Source organism: Squalius cephalus, assembly GCF_949319135.1.
Source record: "Squalius cephalus genome assembly, chromosome: 18".
NCBI classification, from domain to species: domain Eukaryota; kingdom Metazoa; phylum Chordata; class Actinopteri; order Cypriniformes; family Leuciscidae; genus Squalius; species Squalius cephalus.
The window spans coordinates 30,254,381-30,275,843 of NC_137139.1; the positions used below are offsets into that span (position 1 = coordinate 30,254,381).

Sequence of the window (21,463 nt, forward strand, 5' to 3'; positions counted from 1 at the left end):
GACAGCACTCCAAATGTACAAAAAAATGAGCTCAATGTTAAAATTGACCAGAGTTCTCCTTTAACAATTTGAGAACAAAGTATAATTTGCACGGTTTGACGTGATATGATAAGCGATCGTTAGATTTAATCGCCGCGATTTACTGCAATGCTTTTTTTCCCTTAGTTGGTCAGAACAAAAGTGGATGTTACTTGTTCAGACGACATTTTCCGGTGAAAATTCTTATGTTGGTCATACTTCCAAAAAGTAGAATCTGTGATTCCGAATGACAGCATCCACACCAGCGCGGCGACCGACAGCCGCACATTCTCCTCAAAACATCGGATTCATCCGCGCTGGGCCGTGCCGAGGCACAACCCACGTAAAGTTGATAATTCCGCGAATAACTGTGCAATTGCAAATTTCGAACAGAGATGGACTGCAGCTTTAAACAAACCCTACACCTAAAAAGTATTTTTAGCTCAATAGTGCCCATTCATTTTCTTTGTATGGAAAAGAGCAGCATGAACATTCTGCAAAATATCTACTTTTTCGTTTTGAGTAATTTTGCAGCAACATGAATAAATAATACTGACAGAATTTTCTTTTCTGGGTGAATTCTTCCTCATGATAAGCATGATAAGATTTAAACTGCTCTCTATTGGTAAATCAGCTCTTATGGTCTTCAGATGAAGCTGTACAGCGGAGGCCTGTTTGTTATTTTCTCTGCTGATGGGTGTGATGTTATGGAGTATAACCCCTCAGCGCCTCTGGGCGTGGACACAAATCCTGTTATATCCACAGCGCTGACCTTTTGTTCTGATATTTCATGCAGTCTGCTCTGATCCCATAACAGCTTATATTTATTGAAGTGCCCAGATCCCTGAGCGCTCACAAATAATCCCGCACTCTCCCTGCTTTATTACTTCAGTTTGAATGCGATGTTGACCTGCACTTTGCTTCCAAGATGATTTTTATGAAATGCTTTTTTTCCCTAGTGTTGGTAGAAAAGAGAATCAAAGTTAATATTGAGTCTTCATCAATGCCGCAGTGCATGCTGGGATAGGAGACAGGCCTGTTTGAGGTGTTAACCGCAGCTGTAGGTGTTGTTTGGATAGTATCGATGCTATCGAGTGTGTTTGATGTTTTATTGTTACGGTTCAGTGTTTCTGTTGAGATGTGAGAGAGCAGTTCAGCTCAGGAACGTCTTACAACTTCAGGTTTTCTTGTAGATGACAGGTAAATAAAAGAATACTTTTCTTCAAGATTATGTTTCCGAACAGAATGAAGTCTGATGCTTTTGTTTGTTTTTTAAATGAAATAAATAGGCTTTTACGTTAGGGTTTTAATGCAGAAATAATACTTTTACTGTATCACTGTGTAATTAACATAAAAATGTTTTACAGATTCTCCACAAGAGCTTGACGCAAATATGAAGTCAAGAACACGACCCAGGTAAAAACTCTCACTATCGTTACACTACTGTTTTTTTTTTTTACAAAAAAAATGTTTAATAAACTCTTTTATTTAGTAAGGATGCATTAAATTGATCAAAATTGACTGCAAAGACATTTATAATGTTACAAAAGATTTATATTTGAAATAACTGCTGTTCTTTGGAACTTTCTGTTCATCACAGAATCCTGAAAATAAATGTATCACGTTTTTCACAAAAATATGCAGCAGCACAACTATTTTCAACATGTTTCTTAAGCATCAGATCATCATATTAGAATGATTTCTGAAGGATCATGTGACTCTGAAGACTGGAGTAATGATGCTGAAAGTTCAGCTTTGATCACAGGAATAAATTACATTTTAAAATATATTCACATAGAAAACTGTTATTTTAAATTGTAATAATATTTCACAATATTACTGATTGTACTGTACTTTTGATCAAATAAATACAGCCGCATTAGAGACTTATTTCAGAAACATAAAAAAAAAAATCATACTGACCTCAAACATTTGCTTAATGAATTATTAATTAGACTATACATTTGATTCTGTATATATAAAAACACAGGCTTCAGGGATTGTTTCAATTTATTAAGACTATTATTATTATTATTATTATTATTATTATTATTATTAATCTTCCAAAACCTCCTTTTGGGGACATTCTCATTTGTAAAAAACTAAAAGTTTTCTTCTAAGGTTAGTGTGTGGGTTAGAGGGTGGTTATGATATTTATAACATGCTCAAGCTCTGTGTGTGTGTGTGTTTGTGTGTGTGTGTGTGTCACCCCCAGGTCATATTCCAGCACCTCTATAGACGATGCCATGAAGAAGGTCGAGGAGCCGCCCACTCCTCCTCCTCGACCCCAGAAGACTCACTCCCGCGCCTCCTCTCTCGACCTCAACAAGCTCTTCCAACAGAGCAGTCAAGGTTCACACCCATGCCAACATTCCTCACGCTTTTCAACTGTAGACACATACAGACCTTCATATACTGAGAATATAAAGTACAGACGTTGAGATAAATTAAAATGAATGCAACAAAAGTAAATATTTGACTGTGTCGATGCGATATTGGCACGTTCTAGGGTTGTTTTGGCACATTAGACGTTGAAGCACCTTTCGTTTTGTGGATACTTTCACTGCTGTGTTTGCAGATGTAGTAATAGGATTGACTGAGAAAATATTGAAAGTTTATTCTTTAAATGTATGAAGCTGCAGGTTTACACAGTGAGAATAATGCACTGCCATACCAATGCTTGAGAAGAGCGTTGACAAGAAACGGATCTGCTTGAAAAGCAAGTCTTTGTGCTTGTAGTTTTTAGATAAAGTTCTGGCCCCAGTTGTGAAGAAAACTCTTAGTCTTAATCATTTTAAAGACAATGTTATAAAAAGTTGTGAGGTTTGTTACAAGCTCTGAATGACTTAAACGTGTTCACATGTGTACAGAGACACATGAACACACATCCTGAATCCAGTGCGATTAAACCGCTATCTGAACCAACTAAATGTTTCAGAGTATAAAATATTCATAAATCATTTTTGCACTAAATCTATAAACAAGAGTCCAATGCTGAATTCTCATCATTCTTTAAATGCTCAGTGAGTTTTCATGGCATGCAAACAATTACAAAAATGACCTTGTCTTGATTTTTAGTGCATTTAACTCACTTTAGCTTGCAAAATGCTTGCACACACACACACCCACACACATACTGTTCAAAAGTTTGGGGTCAATAAGAAGTAAAGACTTTTAGACAATAAAGTAAAGACAATAAGTAAAGACTTTTACACTCATCAAGGCTGCATTTATTTGCTCGAAAAATACAGTAAAATCAGTAATATTGTGAAAAATTATTACAATTTAAAATAACTGTTTTCATTTTGAATATATTGTAAAATGTAATTTATTCCTGTGATCAAAGCTAAATTTTCAGCATCATTACTCCAGTCTTCAGTGTCACATGATCCTTCAGAAATCATTCTAATATGATGATTTGATGCTCAAGAAACATTTCTGATTATTATCAATGTTGAAAACCATAATGCATTTTCTTCAGGATTCTTTGATGGATAGAAATAATAATAAAAAAACAGCCTTTATTTGAGATATTAATCTTTTAAAAACATTATAAATGTATTTACTGTCAGTTTTGATTAATTTAATGCATACTTGCACAATAAATCTTTTTAATTTCTTTAAAAAAAAAAAAATCTTACTGACACCAAAATGTTTTCTACAGCAGTGTGTGTGATACTAGTGATATTTTAATGCGAAAATTGGTGCGAAAGCAATAGATCATTGCAGTAGTCATTTATAGTGTTGAATTGTTTTATTTAAATCTTGTTGTGTGGAATATTTGTGAACAGTCTTGAAAGAGAACATCAGTAGAGTAGCAGCAGTTTGAGCTTGGCCCTGAAGTTTTTCTGAATATGTTTTTCCTCTGTCAGGTGGTAAAAGTGCGTGGTTGCCTCCTCCTCCAGCTCTTCCTCCACGACCACCAGCGACGCAGGTGAACTCCGCAGCATCTCCTCATTTAACGTATTTGCTGATTGCAAATCCAGTTTAAGATGTGATTAGGGTTGCAAAGGGGCGGAAAATTTCCGGTAAATTTCCATGGGAATTTAAGCTGGGGAATTTTGGAAATATTGTAAGAATACTAATGCAATGGCATGAACAGATATATAAATAGTAAGGCTAGCTAAACAACTGGAATGATCTTCAAAACATATTGCAGGAGGCAGAGAAAAACAGCCACATGAGGTAGCTAGCATCTGCCTTATGTGGTAAATAAAGTTATGCTAGCTTATTTAACATCTAACTTATCAGCTTGCTATCTACTAGATGAATACATTTGTATGTGATATTTGCAATTTAAACATTTAATAAATATATTTCCCCATAATATCATCAAAACTTACTTCACTTTGTTTAGTCCACAGGCTCAAATGTGTGCCTTCAATAGTCTTGTGCTTTGGGCTTCTGTACATGTGATGGAGGCATGCACAGTGCCAGTAGGGGGTGTGGTCTCAATAGCCATGCAGTAAGCAGTGTGCTATGTGCATGTGATTAAGGAACGGCATGGATATTCAAGTGTATTTGAATGGCATCTGTTTGTTTTAGGCCCCGTTTACACGATGGGAAAACGCAGATATTTCCCTGCGTTTTGGCCTGTCATTTACACGAAAACGCCGTTTTTATCCCAGAAAACGATTATTTCTAAAAACTCCGGCCAAAGTGGAGATTTCTGAAAACGCCGGTTATGTGTTGCCGTGTCAACTGGGAGAAACGGGGTTTTAGGTTCTCAAACGTCACATTATGCGCCAGAAAATGCTTACGTCATGTGAGCGCCCTATGTTTAGAGTTTGTTTGGCTACTATTTGATCATGGATGCTGTTAAAGTGGTACTCATTTTTACTTTTGTGCAAACGCTTTTGGCCTGTTTGCATTTGCTTCGCTGTCTGTCCACACGAACGAACCTCGCGCCATGTCTGTTGTTTTGAAAGGAACAGGAAGTCGCTCGTGCTATTCGTTGTTGTCGATTTTGAGGATTCTGATTGGCTTGCATGGCTTTATCCTTCTCCCTACACTGCCGCCCATTGTATTTATGCGGGTTGATGTAAACGACAACTTTTTTTGAAAACGATGTTGTGTGCACGATGTTATTTTTGAAAACGGAGGGGGAGAAATATTCGTTTCTCTAAATACCCGGCTATGTGTAAATGTGGCCTTAGTCAAGATTATGCTAAAATATACTTTCCTCAACTATATTTAAGTTCCCTATGAAGAGCCAACCTTCAACTTTGAAAATTCCCAGTTTATTCCAGTTTATTCCCATAAATTCCTGTTAATTCCCTTAAATTCCCATTAATTCCCATGGAAAGTTTCCATCTTTGAAAATTCCCAGAATTTTGCAACCCTAGATGTGATCTGTGCTCTAAAGGGGCTATAATGTAAGAATTTTCATGTATGCAATCTGTTTTTTATTGCCAACAGCTTTAAACGAAACTTAGAAAATAGACAACCTAGGATGTAGGGGTAGGTGTCGTTTTATAAGTTTTGTTAAAAGCTGTTGGCAATAAAAAACAAATTGCATACATGAAAATTCTTACATTATAGCCCCTTTAGAGCGCAGTTGTTTCTGCCTGCAGTTCACTTAACGGCCACCAGTATCACTAATATCAAGGCTTTCTGAATTCTACATAAAGCCCCTTTAAAACATGGGAACTGGTTTCTAGCTTGTCATTAGATGTTTGACCAGCTTCCATGTTCCATAAACCAACTTGACTGATTTTTTTCTGGTCAAAGATGGTCTGTTTTATAGCAACTTTGGTGTATTAATATAGAATTTAATTGACGTGCAGTTTATATGAGATGTTTTACAATGGTTTTTGAACATGGCTCATTTAATCAGATTGTATATCGGTTTTAATTAATGGATACATTTTAGTTTGCTTTAAAATATTTACTTGTCTTCTGTACTTTACTGTTCTGTGTCTGTGTTGTATAATAACTTGTGTCCTAATTCAATGTCTCAGATCTTCAGCTTCATGCCTGGCTCAGAGAAGAGTTCCCAGAAGGCCGTTCATCAGCCAAACTTTGCAGATTTCAGCAAGTTTAGTGAGGAGGTGAGTAGACGTTCACGTTGATCCTCTCTATTTAAAACACACAATTTATTAACCTCAGATGTGAGAATCACTGAACCGACATTTGAACAACGTAAACCAACATTTAACTTCTGATTTCTGACTGAAACAGAATATCCAGCAGGAAATAACGTAGGGTGGGACGGGACTTGAATCAAATTCATTTTATTTTTTAGGATATTCATTTTTGTATTCATACCATAGTAAATGAACTGTGTACGGTAAGTACACCATTTAATTTACCATTTTGGTGACACTTTACAGTAAGTTTCCATATGTTAACATTAGTTAAAGAGATAGTTCACCCAAAAATGAAAATTCTGTCATTAATTACTCGCCCTCATGTCGTTCCAAACCGGAACACAAATGAAGATTATAAAGAGATTGTAAAACTAATCCATATGAATTGAGTGGTTTAGTCAAAATCTTCTGAAGAGACTTGCTATAAAACAATACACTGTCTTCCTCATTCTATGATAAGACACATCAGCTCACAAAAGGCCATCTGAAACACTTGCCTGACGATATGAAGTATGAAGTGAGTAAAAACATGTTAGTAAATGTTTGTTTTGTTGGACAACAGGTTCATAAACGCTTCACATTGCAAGTTTGGGAAGATGTTTGACGCGTGTTGCTTTTTCAAATTTTATACGTTCAAACATTATAAGCGAATAAACATTTGAGCCTTTACAATTTCATAATCGCAATAAGCCAAAGCGTGATTTGATTTCGATGAATCGTGCAGCCCTAGTTACGCAGCACGTTTGAGCTTCAGCAAGAAACGTTGAGCTTCTGTTTATGTTCGCTGATCAATGTTTAAATTTGAATAAGAGCCCAAATTCAATCTCTTCAATCTTCAATCATATAAAGCGATTGAGTCTCTTCAGAAAATCTTGGGCTAAACCGCTTGTTACGACCCTTCTTTTGCTCACAACCGTCTAGGAATTTTTAGAAGGGGAACATTAAGCCAATTGATACTTTGCAGTCACGTGATATCTGGCAGGCAACAAACGCGGTTAGAGCATCCGATCGCACAACAACTATCTGACATGTCGTGTACACTTCAAAACACCAACTTTTGTATATTAAAACTGGCAACATCCTGGCAAGATCCTTGTTTAGTTTACTGGTTTTCGTTGCTAGAGAATGACGTTCTTGCCCGCCAGCCAGTACAACTGACGTCACATGCAAAGTATCAATTCAGACACCTGTCACCATTGTGCACTGAATAAAATGAGAAACAAGAGAGACACGAAAAAATCAAGTAAACTTAATTTAATAAAAGATAAAGTAACTCATATTTTACATATGAACAAAGCAAAACAGAAAACAGGATCGTGCCAAACAAACAAAATAACAATCAAAAAGGAACTAACTAAACCATTTATATCTAATCCTGAACTAAAAAAAAAGAAAGATCAAAGAAAAAGTCTTCAACGTCCGTGACGTCGTAACTAAACTAACAAAACAAAAATACAGAGGGTGGCACAAATCCCTAACCTAGTGTATATAGACAAAAATCAAACTGTGTAAATGTATGTCACGTGACGGCCTTACCTATCCCCTCTCCTCCTTCCCGCTTAACCCTGCTTTGAAGAGCTGTTTAAATCTTCCAGAGCTCACAAATAAGACGTTTTTGGGCAATCAAACACAAGGCACGATTAACATGACACACTAAACACTTAACAAAACAATTCATATGGATTAGTTTTACGATCTCTTTAGCATCAAAGTGTCAGTTGCGCAGCTGTATATGGAACTTTTTTTTTTTCTATTTGTTCGTTCTATGAACTCAAATCTGCCTTTTTAATCACATAAATTGGTTCATTGAAATGAATATATCCTCAGTGAAACTCTGCACACACAGTCTTCCTGCTGTCTGTCATCGTTTCTTTCTCGGTTATTAATTACGTGTCCTCTTCGAAAACTCTGCACTTCCTCTTTTCAGTGTGTGTGTGTGTGTGTGTGAACACGTCTGCACCTCTTCACCCGTTCTGTCCGCACACACACTCGCTGATGTGTGTCTTCTCATGTTTCTGTGGCTGCAGGCTGGGAAGAGACGGCAGTTTCCCACAGTTTAATAAGAGTATAAAGCCACAGGAGCCCAATGAAAACACACGCACTCATCAGCGTTACACAACCTCAGCTTACATTACACACACACACACACACACTGTTTTGACAGCACAGGCACCTGCAGATATCTGTGCTCAAGCCCTGTCTATGAAAGCTAATACTCGTATAAGATATGAAGATATGAGCGCAGACTCTATATGAAGGGATTCTGGCTTGATCAAATACTCATAACTCCTCTGAAACCTCCAAAGAGCTCTAACCATCTCAGACCGCAAGCGTTCCTTCATCTTTATGGCCTTTTTACCCCTTCATGCTTTTAACTTTTGGCTTCTGTAAAGCGGTGAGGGGGAATGTGATCACTGCGTGAAATTCAGTTGTCATAGTTGTGTGAGTTACGGCTTTCTGAGATCATTATTGGACAGAGAAACACAGTGTCTTAATCTGACAAGTACGGTTTCAGGACCTAGGAAGTCGCTTTTCTGCATTTTTGAGGCATCATAGTAATATTATTAGTGTTTTAAAAGGTTAACTTCATGATGGCAATTTGGAATTGTTTTACCTTAAAAAAATTGTATGCTTTTTATACTCGTTAAAATAAAAAAATGTGAGAATAATGGTTATAAATAGGAAATATTTATTTTATTTTATTTTCAATAAAGTTGTATTAAATAAAAGCATTGAATAAAAATGTATTAAATAAAAATAAATCTAAATAATATTGGAATTGTTTTACCTTTAATTTCTTTGTATGCTTTTTACACCCAATGAAGTAAATAAAAAAAAAATAGAAATGTAAGAATAATTGTAATAAATAGGAAATATTTTTTATTTATTTTCAATCAAGTTGTATTGAATAAAAAAAGAATTGAATAAAAAAAATCTAAATAATATTGGACTTCTTCTTAGAATTGTTTTACCTTTATTTTTTGGATGTTTTTTTATATTCGTTAAAATATATTTAAAACAATTGTGAGAGAATAATAGCATTATTATATATTTTTTTAATATATTATTATAGTATTTTATTTTTTATTTTATTTCCAATCAAGTAGTATTGAATAAAAGCATTGACTAAAAAATACAGAATAAAAATAAATATAAACAACAATGGACTTTTTTTTGGAATTGTTTTACTTTCATTTATTTTATGCCTTTTTTGCTCCTTAAAATAATCAGAAATTATGACAAAATATATATATTTTTTTTTTCAATACATTAGTATTAAAAAAATCTATATAATAATGGACTTGTTTTTAAAAATGTTTTACCTTCAATTTTTTGTATGCTTTTGTATTTGTATTTTATGCTTTAATGAGTATTGTATCATTAGCTTGGCAAACTCTTATCAATTATGAATCATGTCTCTTGTGCATTTGGCTTGTTGAGTGCTATTTCTGTGCCGTTGTTTATGGTGCTTTGTCACGTATGCCGTAAATCTAGCATCAAGTTCTGGCAAAGATGATTGTTTTGCCCACATGACCTGATGCATGACCTGAACTACTGTCAAATTTTGACTTCTCCTGTCCTTTATAACATTGACACAGGATCTCGTTTAGGGACTAGACCTGACAGCTTCGGATTAATTGTATCTGGGTTCAGTCTCATATTGCATTTGATTTGTTCTGTTTTGCAACTTTTTATGTCCATTATTATCTAAAGACAACACAGCATCCCTGAGGTGTTCGTTATTGACTTGAGCTTCATCCAGAGCTCAGGGCACATGTCATGGAAACGCAGTCTCAGAAAACATCCTCCAACACTTACTTTCCACTCGTTTACGTCTCAGATCTCTCGGTTTCCTTCAGGGGGAAGCGCTCATTCTTAATTAAACTCTGAGCAGGAACCAAGAGATTCATGTTTGACCTTGAATCACACCATGTTATTATCAGCATCTCTCCTGAGTGCTGACGAATCAGAGACAGAGTATATTTATGCAGTATTCAGTATTATGATGTGATATTATGGAAACGGCCATGGTTTGTTTCATTCCCTGTTACAGAAACACTTTATAATCATTTATTCACTTATTAAGTTTATATAGTTATATGCAGGGCTCGGTTTGAGGGGCTGGATTTATTTCTCCAATTACAATGAGGATAAATAATATTTTTTCATTATTATTATAATTTCACTCTAATAGTAAAACAAAACTTTTAAATATTAGACAGAAACCTTGTGTATCCATGTTTTTTCTTTATTTTCATAAATCATTACGATTGGTCAACCTTTACGCTTGTCTGTGGGTTTTGCAAATATTTAACCAATGAAACGTCTTAAAAAGAGCTTGTGACTGAACCTCGCATCTCCATTGGATCGTCAAACTGTCAATCAAACCTCATAACTCCACCCACCTCTATCGTGAATCAAGTGCCGCACACAGTTCGGGCCGTCTCTGCTTGTTTGCAATGCAAGAGTAAATAAAGAACTGTGTTTTCTTTGAATAAATGCAGGGGTTTCTTTACTCAAGAAACACTTTAAAGATTGAGAGGAGAAGAGTGTCTTAGTCTAGCATTCGTCGTCGAGTCACCCGAAACTGTCTTAACTCTTTCCATTGACGTAAATTTCCGGCTCTCTGTCTTTTCAGAAAAATAAAATTAAGATTTGGAGAGAACAATAGCAATATTATTATTTTATTTTGTTATATTATATTATATAATAATATAAATATTATTATTTTATTATATTATTAAAGGTGCCGTAGAATGGATTATTTTATTATTTTATAATGTTTCCTGGGGTGCCCTTATAATGTTAGTATGTTTTTTAGATCAAAATTTGTTATAATTTAGAAATAAAAGGCATATTTCCTAGCCTGATTTCATTCCCTGGATTGAACACTGTTTGAAGGGGCGTGTCTGCTGTGAGACTTCAGTGTTGTTGCCCTCTGCTGTGATTGGCTGACATGCTTGCATATGAAATATCTGGCATTACATGTAGAGCTATCTGGAAAACTTTTACTATTACAGCTTTTATACGTTTTTACCATTACAGCTATCGGGATTAACGAATCATGAGAAGTTTTTTAAGTATTTAGATCTATTCCAGCATTGAGCAGATGACAGCCTGTTGATCGCGTGAATGAAGATCTTATCACTTCAACGCGATTTACTGATGCATAAACAGTGTTGAACGACTTTGAGAGAAAGATTATCTGTCTGAACTTGAACAATTACACATCAGAAATTCACATAACCCACTGGTTCTCCAGAGGCTCGGATGAAGGAACTAAAAAAATATTTTTGTGTTCATTTGTACATCCAAACACTGAGCAACTGCCATCGTTCGCTCGTTTGCAAGCCACGATGTCTCTCGAGGAAAAAACAATATCGCGCTGGATCTAGATAACACAGTGTAAATTATTGTTAATAAAATCACTACTTACCGCTTGCGGGAATATAACGTTAGTTGAAATTGCCCCCTTCGTCCGTTTGAGACGCCGAGAGAAGCCTGGCTGCTTGATATTGTTCCAGGTTAGAAAAACAGTCCGTGGTGAAATGGACAGAGCAACTAACAACTTCGAATTAAACTGTAGCGGTATCAGATTATAGATAGATTATAGATAGATCTGCCATTTTCCCTATGATCCTCCTCCTGCTTGTTTCTTCACCTGCAGAACTTCTGATGATTCGGCTGCGCAGTTCCGCCTGGCATTGAGCATGGGCTGGCATATGCAAATTTGTAGAGGCGTACATATTAATGATCCCAACTGTTGCGTCACAGTCGGTGTTATGTGGAGATTCGCCTGTTTTTCAGGGGTGTTTTTCAAAAACGAGATTTAAATAAGAAAGGGAAAACTATGGTGTTTGAGACTCACTGTATGTCATGTCCATGTACTGAACTCTTGTTATTTAACTATGCCAAGATAAATTCAATTTCACATTCTAGGGCACCTTTAATTATATTAGTATTTTAATTTAATTTTAAATAAAGTATTTTTTGAAACTAGTTGTTTTTGAAATTGGTTTTAATTTGTCTGTGCTTTTGTATTTTTATGCTTTTTGGAGTATTGCGTCATTAGCTTAGCAAACTCTATCCAAATCAATTATGAATCATGTCTCCTAAAAGTTATATATTTATTTCAATATTTTATAAAAAAACAATTGATTAATTATAAAAAAACATAAAAACAGTGCAAAATAAAGCTGCATGTATAAAAGAAGCTTTTTTCTCTCTCTCTCTCTCTCTCTCTCTCTTTATTTCTTTGAACTTTGCTATCCTCTGGTAAATATAATTCATTCTGTGTGCTTATTCCTTTATATTTTGTGTAATATTACTATGTGGCATGAATTCACAGCTCATTACCTCATACAAACAACAGGTGGCGCTGTTGTTAATGCAGATGACTGTTTCCATGTGCTAAACAGCTTTAACTGACCGGTTTAGATTATTTGACCCTATCCAACTAACCCATGTTCCTCTCACACAGCAGGTTATACTGGGCAGGTGTTCGGCTCGGTCACCTTTTTCCAAGTCTTTGTACTATTTGTAGGAACACTTGTTTTTATTTAACACTCCTGTGCCCATGTAATGGTCATTCTGAGGTTTATAGGTGGCGATGGGCACCGTTACCTTCACGTGGCTGTATTGCGGTCATAACTCTTGTGTTTTGTCCCGAGGGTAGCTGGGTGAAATAACTCCTGTCGCAGCAAATCACATCATTTATGACTTTTCAGACAAATTTACAGCCTTGCAATTGGCCTGTTTCTGCTATTACTTTTCATTGTGCCATAAAGAACAGATTCCCCGTGCCACAACGACCACAGTCCTGTGCGGCGGGGGCTTTTTAGCCAACGTATTGCATTTTTTACGAAGTGATTGAATGTTTACACTACACTGACAGAGTACGATAGCGTGGAAATATGGACGTTCCAGTCACGCATGATTAAATAAACAGTAGTCATATTTGTGTGAAATACAGCAGTGTAAGTGTTGTAAGCCAGAGAGTCTTTACTGAGAATGTCGGGATTGATGTTACGCCCTCAGTGATCCATGAACGCACACGATGTCGTATCCTGAGCCAGCGTTGAGGGAGAGTTGTGTAATTCACTTTAAAGAGCGAGGGAAGAATTTAATGCGGCCTTCGCTTCTACGCCTCGACTTTTTCTTTGCCCACATCCTCTGTGTGAGAGACTCGGAAATTGCAGCTTTTGGAAAGAGGACTAAAGGAAAATGCAGACTAGTATGCCACTGTTATATTTTAAAGGTTCCTAATTTTGTTTTGGAGTCTCCTACAATAGGTTTACATGCATCCAAGGTCAAATCATGCATCCAAGGTCAAATCGGTTTGATCAAGGATTCAGTCTTTCTAAACCCCTCCTTTCTGAGAGCAACTCTGCTCTGATTGGTCAGACGGCCCAGGCTGTTGTGTTTGGTCTACTCTGCTCTGATTGGTCAGACGGCCCAGGCTGTTGTGATTGGTCTACTCTGCTCTGATTGGTCAGACGGCCCAGGCTGTTGTGATTGGTCTACTCTGCTCTGATTGGTCAGACGGCCCAGGCTGTTGTGTTTGGTCTACTCTGCTCTGATTGGTCAGACGGCCCAGGCTGTTGTGATTGGTCTACTCTGCTCTGATTGGTCAGACGGCCCAGGCTGTCGTGTTTGGTCTACTCTGTTCTGATTGGTCAGACGGCCCAGGCTGTTGTGATTGGTCTACTCTGCTCTGATTGGTCAGACGGCCCAGGCTGTCGTGATTGGTCTACTCTGCTCTGATTGGTCAGACGGCCCAGGCTGTCGTGATTGGTCTACTCTGCTCTGATTGGTCAGACGGCCCAGGCTGTTGTGTTTGGTCTACTCTGCTCTGATTGGTCAGACGGCCCAGGCTTTAGTGATTGGTCTACTCTGCTCTGATTGGTCAGACGGCCCAGGCTGTTGTGTTTGGTCTACTCTGCTCTGATTGGTCAGACGGCTCAGGCTGTTGTGTTTGGTCTACTCTGCTCTGATTGGTCAGACGGCTCAGGATGTTGTGATTGGTCTACTCTGCTCTGATTGGTCAGACGGCTCAGGCTGTTGTGATTGGTCTACTCTGCTCTGATTGTTCAGACGGCCCAGGCTGTTGTGTTTGGTCTACTCTGCTCTGATTGGTCAGACGGCTCAGGATGTTGTGTTTGGTCTACTCTGTTCTGATTGGTCAGACGGCCCAGGCTGTTGTGATTGGTCTACTCTGCTCTGATTGGTCAGACGGCCCAGGCTGTCGTGATTGGTCTACTCTGCTCTGATTGGTCAGACGGCCCAGGCTGTCGTGATTGGTCTACTCTGCTCTGATTGGTCAGACGGCCCAGGCTGTTGTGTTTGGTCTACTCTGCTCTGATTGGTCAGACGGCCCAGGCTTTTGTGATTGGTCTACTCTGCTCTGATTGGTCAGACGGCCCAGGCTGTTGTGTTTGGTCTACTCTGCTCTGATTGGTCAGACGGCTCAGGCTGTTGTGTTTGGTCTACTCTGCTCTGATTGGTCAGACGGCTCAGGATGTTGTGATTGGTCTACTCTGCTCTGATTGGTCAGACGGCTCAGGCTGTTGTGATTGGTCTACTCTGCTCTGATTGTTCAGACGGCCCAGGCTGTTGTGTTTGGTCTACTCTGCTCTGATTGGTCAGACGGCCCAGGCTGTCGTGTTTGGTCTACTCTGCTCTGATTGGTCAGACGGCCCAGGCTGTCGTGTTAGGTCAACTCTGCTCTGATTGGTCAGACGGCCCAGGCTGTTGTGTTTGGTCTACTCTGCTCTGATTGGTCAGACGGCCCAGGCTGTTGTGATTGGTCTACTCTGCTCTGATTGGTCAGACGGCCCAGGCTGTTGTGATTGGTCTACTCTGCTCTGATTGGTCAGACGGCCCAGGCTGTTGTGATTGGTCTACTCTGCTCTGATTGTTCAGTTGGTCGGAAACCAAACGCCCACTACCAAATTTTCCTCCGCACTTGATACACAGTGATACGAACAGTAATGATGGCGTCGGTTTTACCGTATCAATTCCAGCACGAGTCCTCATGCTTTGGAAGTGCAGCAAAGAGGATTTGCTTTCGCAGAAAACAGCGTCTTCTCAACATTTCGACACACGAACCAAACTCTTCCAGTCTCCGCTACAACTACAATGTTTGAGGGTCAAAGTAGATGAAGACCATAGACTGGCATTATGCAAATTTGTTACATTGTTACTTGGGTATGAAACAGGAATTAAGAGCATGTAATTACTGACAACTCGTTTCAGCAGTTCAGAATCGGTTCTCTCTTTTAGGAGACACTTACTCCATTTATATGCACTTTGATCTTTGAAACTTTGCAGACCTTTTACATTCACAAACAGCTGTAATACACTCTGCATGAATAGTAATATTCGAAAAAGTATCATGGGGGCACTTTAAGGAAGTCTTTTGTATATGTGGATAAATTAACTTTCATCTATCTTACTCTTCTCTTCATTTAAGCTTAAAATTTCAAATTTAATTGCATGCATGTGTAAAATAAACATGCATAAATGCATAGAAGACCTGAAAGAATCTCGCCGATCCTTTTGAACAGTAGTATGAATGAAAAATAAGGAATTAATGAAGCCCAGCATGATAACAGATCCTCATAAATGTCCTGTTGTCTTGGTTAATGTTACAAATTGCTTTGGGAATTCAGCCTCCTGATCTCAAACTCATCTCTGACAGCAGGAGACCATCGTGACAGGAGCTCTCAGCACAGAAGACCTGGCACCCAAATCGGTAAGAACTGACCCCTTTCCAACGCCTCATCTGAGACCCTTAAATAGTGCTCCATCTCTCACAGATGCTCAGACCATGAACATAATGCATCTTTACTGCTCTTCAGTGTACTGATGTTTTGGGCTTGTTTGATGATAGTTTACCGATATGGGAAGTTTCTCTCAAAGTCTACCTGAAACATTTAAACCACTTCCCAGGATTCCACAGTGGTGCAACAAGGCCACGCCCCTCAGAAGCCAGTCCGAAGAAAGCTCCACCCAGAAAGCCTGAGTGCCACGCCCCCCTTGACCACGCCCTACTCTGCTGCCACACTGACCAAATCTACACAGAGGTCCGTATATCTTTATTTTATTCATTTTCATTTATCTAAACAATGGCAATGTTTACAACAGCATATCATACCTCAAAGATTACATATTTAAAAAAAATAGAAAAATGTGATAATAATAATATCAAATATATTAAATAGTAAATATACAAGAATGGCAATGTTTACAATAACATAGATGAAAGATTACTTATAGAAATAAATAAAAAAATTAAGCGAATATGTAAATTAGAAGAAATATAATAATAATAATAATAATAATAATATATTACATTTTACATTTACATTTATCAGACGCTTTTATCCAAAGCAACTTACATTGCATTTCAAGGTAAACATTTACATTCTTATCAGTTCTTCATATTCATATTCATATATTCATTAAATAATATAATATAATGTATTAAATGTACAGTAATGGCAGAGTTTACAATAACAATAATAACATTTTAGCTTAAAGATTACTTTTAAAAAGAAAATTGCAAGTATATAAATGTGAAAAAGAAGACAAAAATTTGTTAAATGTAAAAAAAATTATTAAATACAGAATATACAATATTAAATATAACACAATGGCAATGTTTACAATAACTATTGACAATAATATATTATAGCTTAAAGGTTACTTATAAAATGTAAATGAGACTAAATAAAAATACAATAATAACAAAATATATTAAATATATAATAGAAAATATTTAATGTGAATGGCAGTGTTTACAATAACTATATGATATTATTATTATTATTGTATTTTTTTCTAATGTACTTATTTTTTATCTTTAAGCTATATGTTATTGTAATAATATGTATACAAAATGTACATTAGAAACTACAATAATAATAATAGTAATATAAATTATGTAATAATTTATATACGTATACAATATTAAATATAAATCCTAAAATTAATCTATCAATAAAAACCCCTCTTACAGAACACATCAGGGAACAAACAGCATGTATCAGTGATTTATAAACGCTAAACAAGTGGGATCCTGAATGGCACATCATTAAAAGCTCATCCACACGTGCAGACAGCGCTCATGATTATTGTGTTGTGTTCCAGGCCTCCACCCAAGCAGAAGAGAGAGATCCAGATGGCCATCAGGAAGAACCGAGAAACCAACGCAGTCCTGACACGTCTCAACAGTGAACTACAGCAACAGCTAAAGGTGTGTCCGCCATATCCACACACATACTGTACAGGAATAGTTCTTACACATGCTTATTCCAAGAAGCATTAATAAAGAAACGCCGGCCAGTGATGCTGAAGACGTTAGCAGTCTCATATGATAGGATCTGAAGATTGAAGCTGTCTGCTTTTAGGTTAGTTTTCCGGTTGGGCGGCACGTACTATTTCCGACACCCCTACCCAGACCGATCACATATCTCTAGTCTCGTATCGAGCGCATGTCGCTTTTATATATACACACATTGACGGCTTGTGTTACCTTCAAGAGTTATTGAGTGACTGAAGATGGTTTAGAGTTGCAGTCCTCAATTTATTCAGTGATCCGCTCAATGAACACACACACACAGTCTGGCTTTCTGAAAATGCAAGCTTAGACTCGGCCTCAAGCAGTTGTCTTCTTTAAAATAGTTCATCCTGCAGCAGCTGTGTGTGTGTGTGTGTGTGTGTGTGTGTGCTTGGAAATGCATTTTACCACTGACTGAGAGCAGAAAGAGAGAGTGAAAGAAAGTGAGGGAAATGAAAAGTGAAAGACGCTCATAAATGCTCATGTGCAGATCAGGTTGCACTGCATTCTGGGTTAACCTGAAGACCACCGCACGCTATGCTATGAATCTCACATTAGAAAGTGTTTGCTTTTGTTTCCAATTTTATTTATTTGATTTATTTAATTTGTATAATATAAATTGAAAACAAATTTTTTAAAGTAGATTTTAAATTTAATTCAAATAATTTCAAAGGGGTCATGAACTGCATTGTTTTATAATGTTTCCTGTGGTGCACTTATAATGTTAGTATAATTTTTGCATCAAAATGATCATAATTTAGAAATAAAAGGCATTTTTCCTACTCTGACCTTGACCTCTGATTTGAACGCTCTGTTTAAGGGTCGTGTCTGTGTGAGACTTCAGTGTAATTGCCCACTGCTGTGATTAATAATCGAGAAAAGTGTTGATTATAGCATTACATTTAGATCTATAGCATTAAATGCAGATCGTGGCATAAAATGTTGCAGTGATGAGCATTGTAGCTGATCATAGACATGTTGAGCATCATTGCAACTCGATTTCTGCACACTAACGAATGATTTCATCATAACTAACAGTGCAAACACAATGTAAATAAGAGATTCATTGATTATAACGGGAGTTTTGGCTAGAGTCACAGATAAACTTGTGCTGTTTGATTGACAGCTCCAGCGACTGCAAAGGGAGCGTTCTTTGATCGCTTTCTATATATAATTAATCACAGTTTAAATAACAGATTATTTTCATCCTACTAGGAGAAGCAATGTGAAGTTGACCGTTTAGTCACTGGTTTAATTTACTGACACCTCTGACTGTACATGAATCATTACATATCAGAAATCACTGATCACAGATCAGGCATTAGAATTAACACAGTTACTTACATGTTGTGGCATTACTACGGTGACCGGGAGGGGACATGTTCGGTTCACTTAGTTTTATCGTGGCCACAACATATAAACTCGTGGGAACGTGAGTTACTCATAACCACGAGTTATGTTGAGAGTACCACACACCGGTCAATACTTCATACCCAAGTAACAATGTAACAAATTTGCTTAATGCCAGTCTATGGTCTTCATTGGCTGCCGGCGAACGACATCTACTTTGACCCTCAAACACAGTAGTTGTAGCTGAGACTGGAAGAGTTTGGTTCGTTTTCTGCGAAAGCAAATCCTCTTTGCTGCACTTCCAAAGCATGAGGACTCACGCTGGAATTGATACATGTAACAATGTTATTAAATTATAAGTGTTTTAAAGATTAAGTTTAAGTGAGCAGTAGATGATGGCAAAGGTACTATAAATGTAAAAAGAGGAGAAATGAGCATGCACAGGGAAATATCCAGAAGTGCCTATACATTTCATGGTGGAAATGCATGAAGTCTGGGACAATATATGGGGGATCAGATACACTGAATCAAAAGCAGTCAGACCTGTGCAGATATTTGAGAAGATGTTCCTGATGGGTGTCAGATGACATGAATTGAAGGCTGTTTGACAGTGTGTGTCTGTATTGTTCTTGAAGATATGTGATATTCGTGACTTTAATGACAAATGAAGACAGGTCGAAATAAACGTGTCTGTGAGTGTCAGACCAGTTGCTTTCATCCTTTCAGTTTGATGTCATCTGAAGGTCATGACCTCGGGTCACTTTGTCTAGCAGTGGCATTCCTGATGTGACAAATGCCTGTGTGCTCCCCAACATTTGTCAATTGAGGATCAGCTTGTTAGTGCTTAGTCAAGCATCACTGGTACTATTGCTCATATAAGGTTAGCAACCACTCAAATTATGTAAATTCAAGTTATTTTTTCCATACAAGCTTTAGGGAATTTGGATTTGATAAATCTATATCAGATCACTTACTTTAGGCTTCAGGTCACAATAGTGCTTTTTATTTATTTATTTTATTTTATATCATACACTGTAAAAAAAATTCTAATCTACCCAAGGTTCAAAATTTGACCTCTAGTGAATTTTATAGTTCAAAATTTTCTAGTGACTGGTCACATCTAAATTTTTCAATTGGTTCAACGTATTATTTCTCATTGAGCCAATGTTAAAGCTACACTGTGTAGGATTTTCTCCCATCTAGCGGTGAAATTGTTTATGACTACCAACTGAATATTACTTTCTAGCCCCTCCCATTCCGAGGGCGTTTTAACTCCTACGGTGGCCGTATTATTTCAAATCTGCCGGCAGTCGCGAGTAATCTCCTCCTCGCATTCGTCACGGTGCCACTGAGTGTAAAAACGCGAAAGGCGAAGCTTGAATTTCCAGGTATGTCCCTCTTTGGCTAATGTATTTTCAAGATGGAGGCGCAACATGGACTCGCTCGTATGTATTCTAAATGGCAGATTCTACGCTTACGAGAATACTTGATTAGTTGGTAGAAGTAATTACACATTAATGAGCACATATCATTTTGAAAGAACAAAGTGTTTTTTGTGAAGAATCAACTTAAAAATGTACACAGTGTAGCTTTAACAGACTATTGCAACAATTGATTAAATTAATTTTACAGAATTTCACTTGGGCCAATTGAAAAATGTCGTTGTGACCAGTCACTAGAAAATTTTGAGTTGGGGAGGTTAGAATTTTTTTACAGTGTACAGGCCTGAAGGAAATGTTGAAATGAAATTGAGTTTAATTTGATCGAGCCGGCTTAGCTTATCTCAAATAATCAGAGCACTTTTAGTTCACCTCTGTGTTCCCTTTCTCTCCTCTCTCTCTCCGTAAGGTTGTGCATCGGGAGCGAGTCACTCTGGAATCCCAGCTGGATTTGCTGCGGCCCGTGGCGTCAACCTGACCCGACACACACTCGCTTTCTCTCGCTCTCTGTCCTTCTCGTGCGTGCGCTGGACTCTGGGTTCTGTCTGACACTCTGAGCTATAATTCAGTCACGTGACAGGATACTTACTTTAAGTGACCAAACACTTTTAAGACGCCACAAACACTGTGTCAGAACCACAGGAAGAGGATTTTACCTCCACAGGAGAGCGCCAAGAATTCTAGGAAGTTCGTTCTGTCAAAAAACGATCTATGTTTTTTTTGGTTTTGGGTTTGTGTTTGTATGTTCCTGCCTGTTTTTACTCAGCAGAATCATGCCAACACGACTAACTGTTAGTTATGCAGACCAATGAAAAGCTTCAGGATTCAACTTCATTCCAGGAAATTGGTAATCAATTTATGGTTTATGCAATGGATCTGATTTTCTAATGTTTTATCCAATTACTGCACCATTATGTCGGATTATGATTTAAATCACTTTTTTTTTTTTTTTTGTATTTTCTGTTACCATAATTTCAATAAACGTGAATATGTTTGAAGCGGATCCTGTTCCACCAAGAATAAGCTTATAAGGGTGAATCTCATGAAAACAAGTCACATTTCACTCCAAGAGCAGAAGAATAAAATAACTAATAATATAATAATGATTAGTTAATTATTACAACTAATATTATAATTTATATGGACTTATGGATAAAGTATAGCCTGTAAAGATTTTTTTTCATGACAAAAAGTACATTTTAATCATTAAAGTAAGCACAACAAAT

General features: G+C 37.2%; 1 protein-coding gene across 4 annotated transcripts in view; it reads left to right on the forward strand.

The window, feature by feature from the left end:
- Nucleotides 1-21,026, forward strand: part of reps2 (RALBP1 associated Eps domain containing 2) — a 51,081-nt gene extending 30,055 nt beyond the window's left edge. For 2 of the 4 annotated variants that reach the window (XM_079849965.1, XM_079849966.1), the window contains exons 12-19: nucleotides 1,386-1,434; nucleotides 2,234-2,370; nucleotides 3,891-3,952; nucleotides 5,979-6,068; nucleotides 15,808-15,861; nucleotides 16,059-16,192; nucleotides 17,259-17,364; nucleotides 20,647-21,026. In XM_079849965.1, coding sequence (XP_079706091.1) covers nucleotides 1,386-1,434; nucleotides 2,234-2,370; nucleotides 3,891-3,952; nucleotides 5,979-6,068; nucleotides 15,808-15,861; nucleotides 16,059-16,192; nucleotides 17,259-17,364; nucleotides 20,647-20,715 — 701 coding nt within the window. In that variant the 3' untranslated portion in view covers nucleotides 20,716-21,026. The remainder of the gene's footprint in view (nucleotides 1-1,385; nucleotides 1,435-2,233; nucleotides 2,371-3,890; nucleotides 3,953-5,978; nucleotides 6,069-15,807; nucleotides 15,862-16,058; nucleotides 16,193-17,258; nucleotides 17,365-20,646) is intronic. The other 2 variants (XM_079849967.1, XM_079849968.1) reach the window with 1 other exon arrangement.
- Nucleotides 21,027-21,463: the final 437 nt, after the last annotated feature.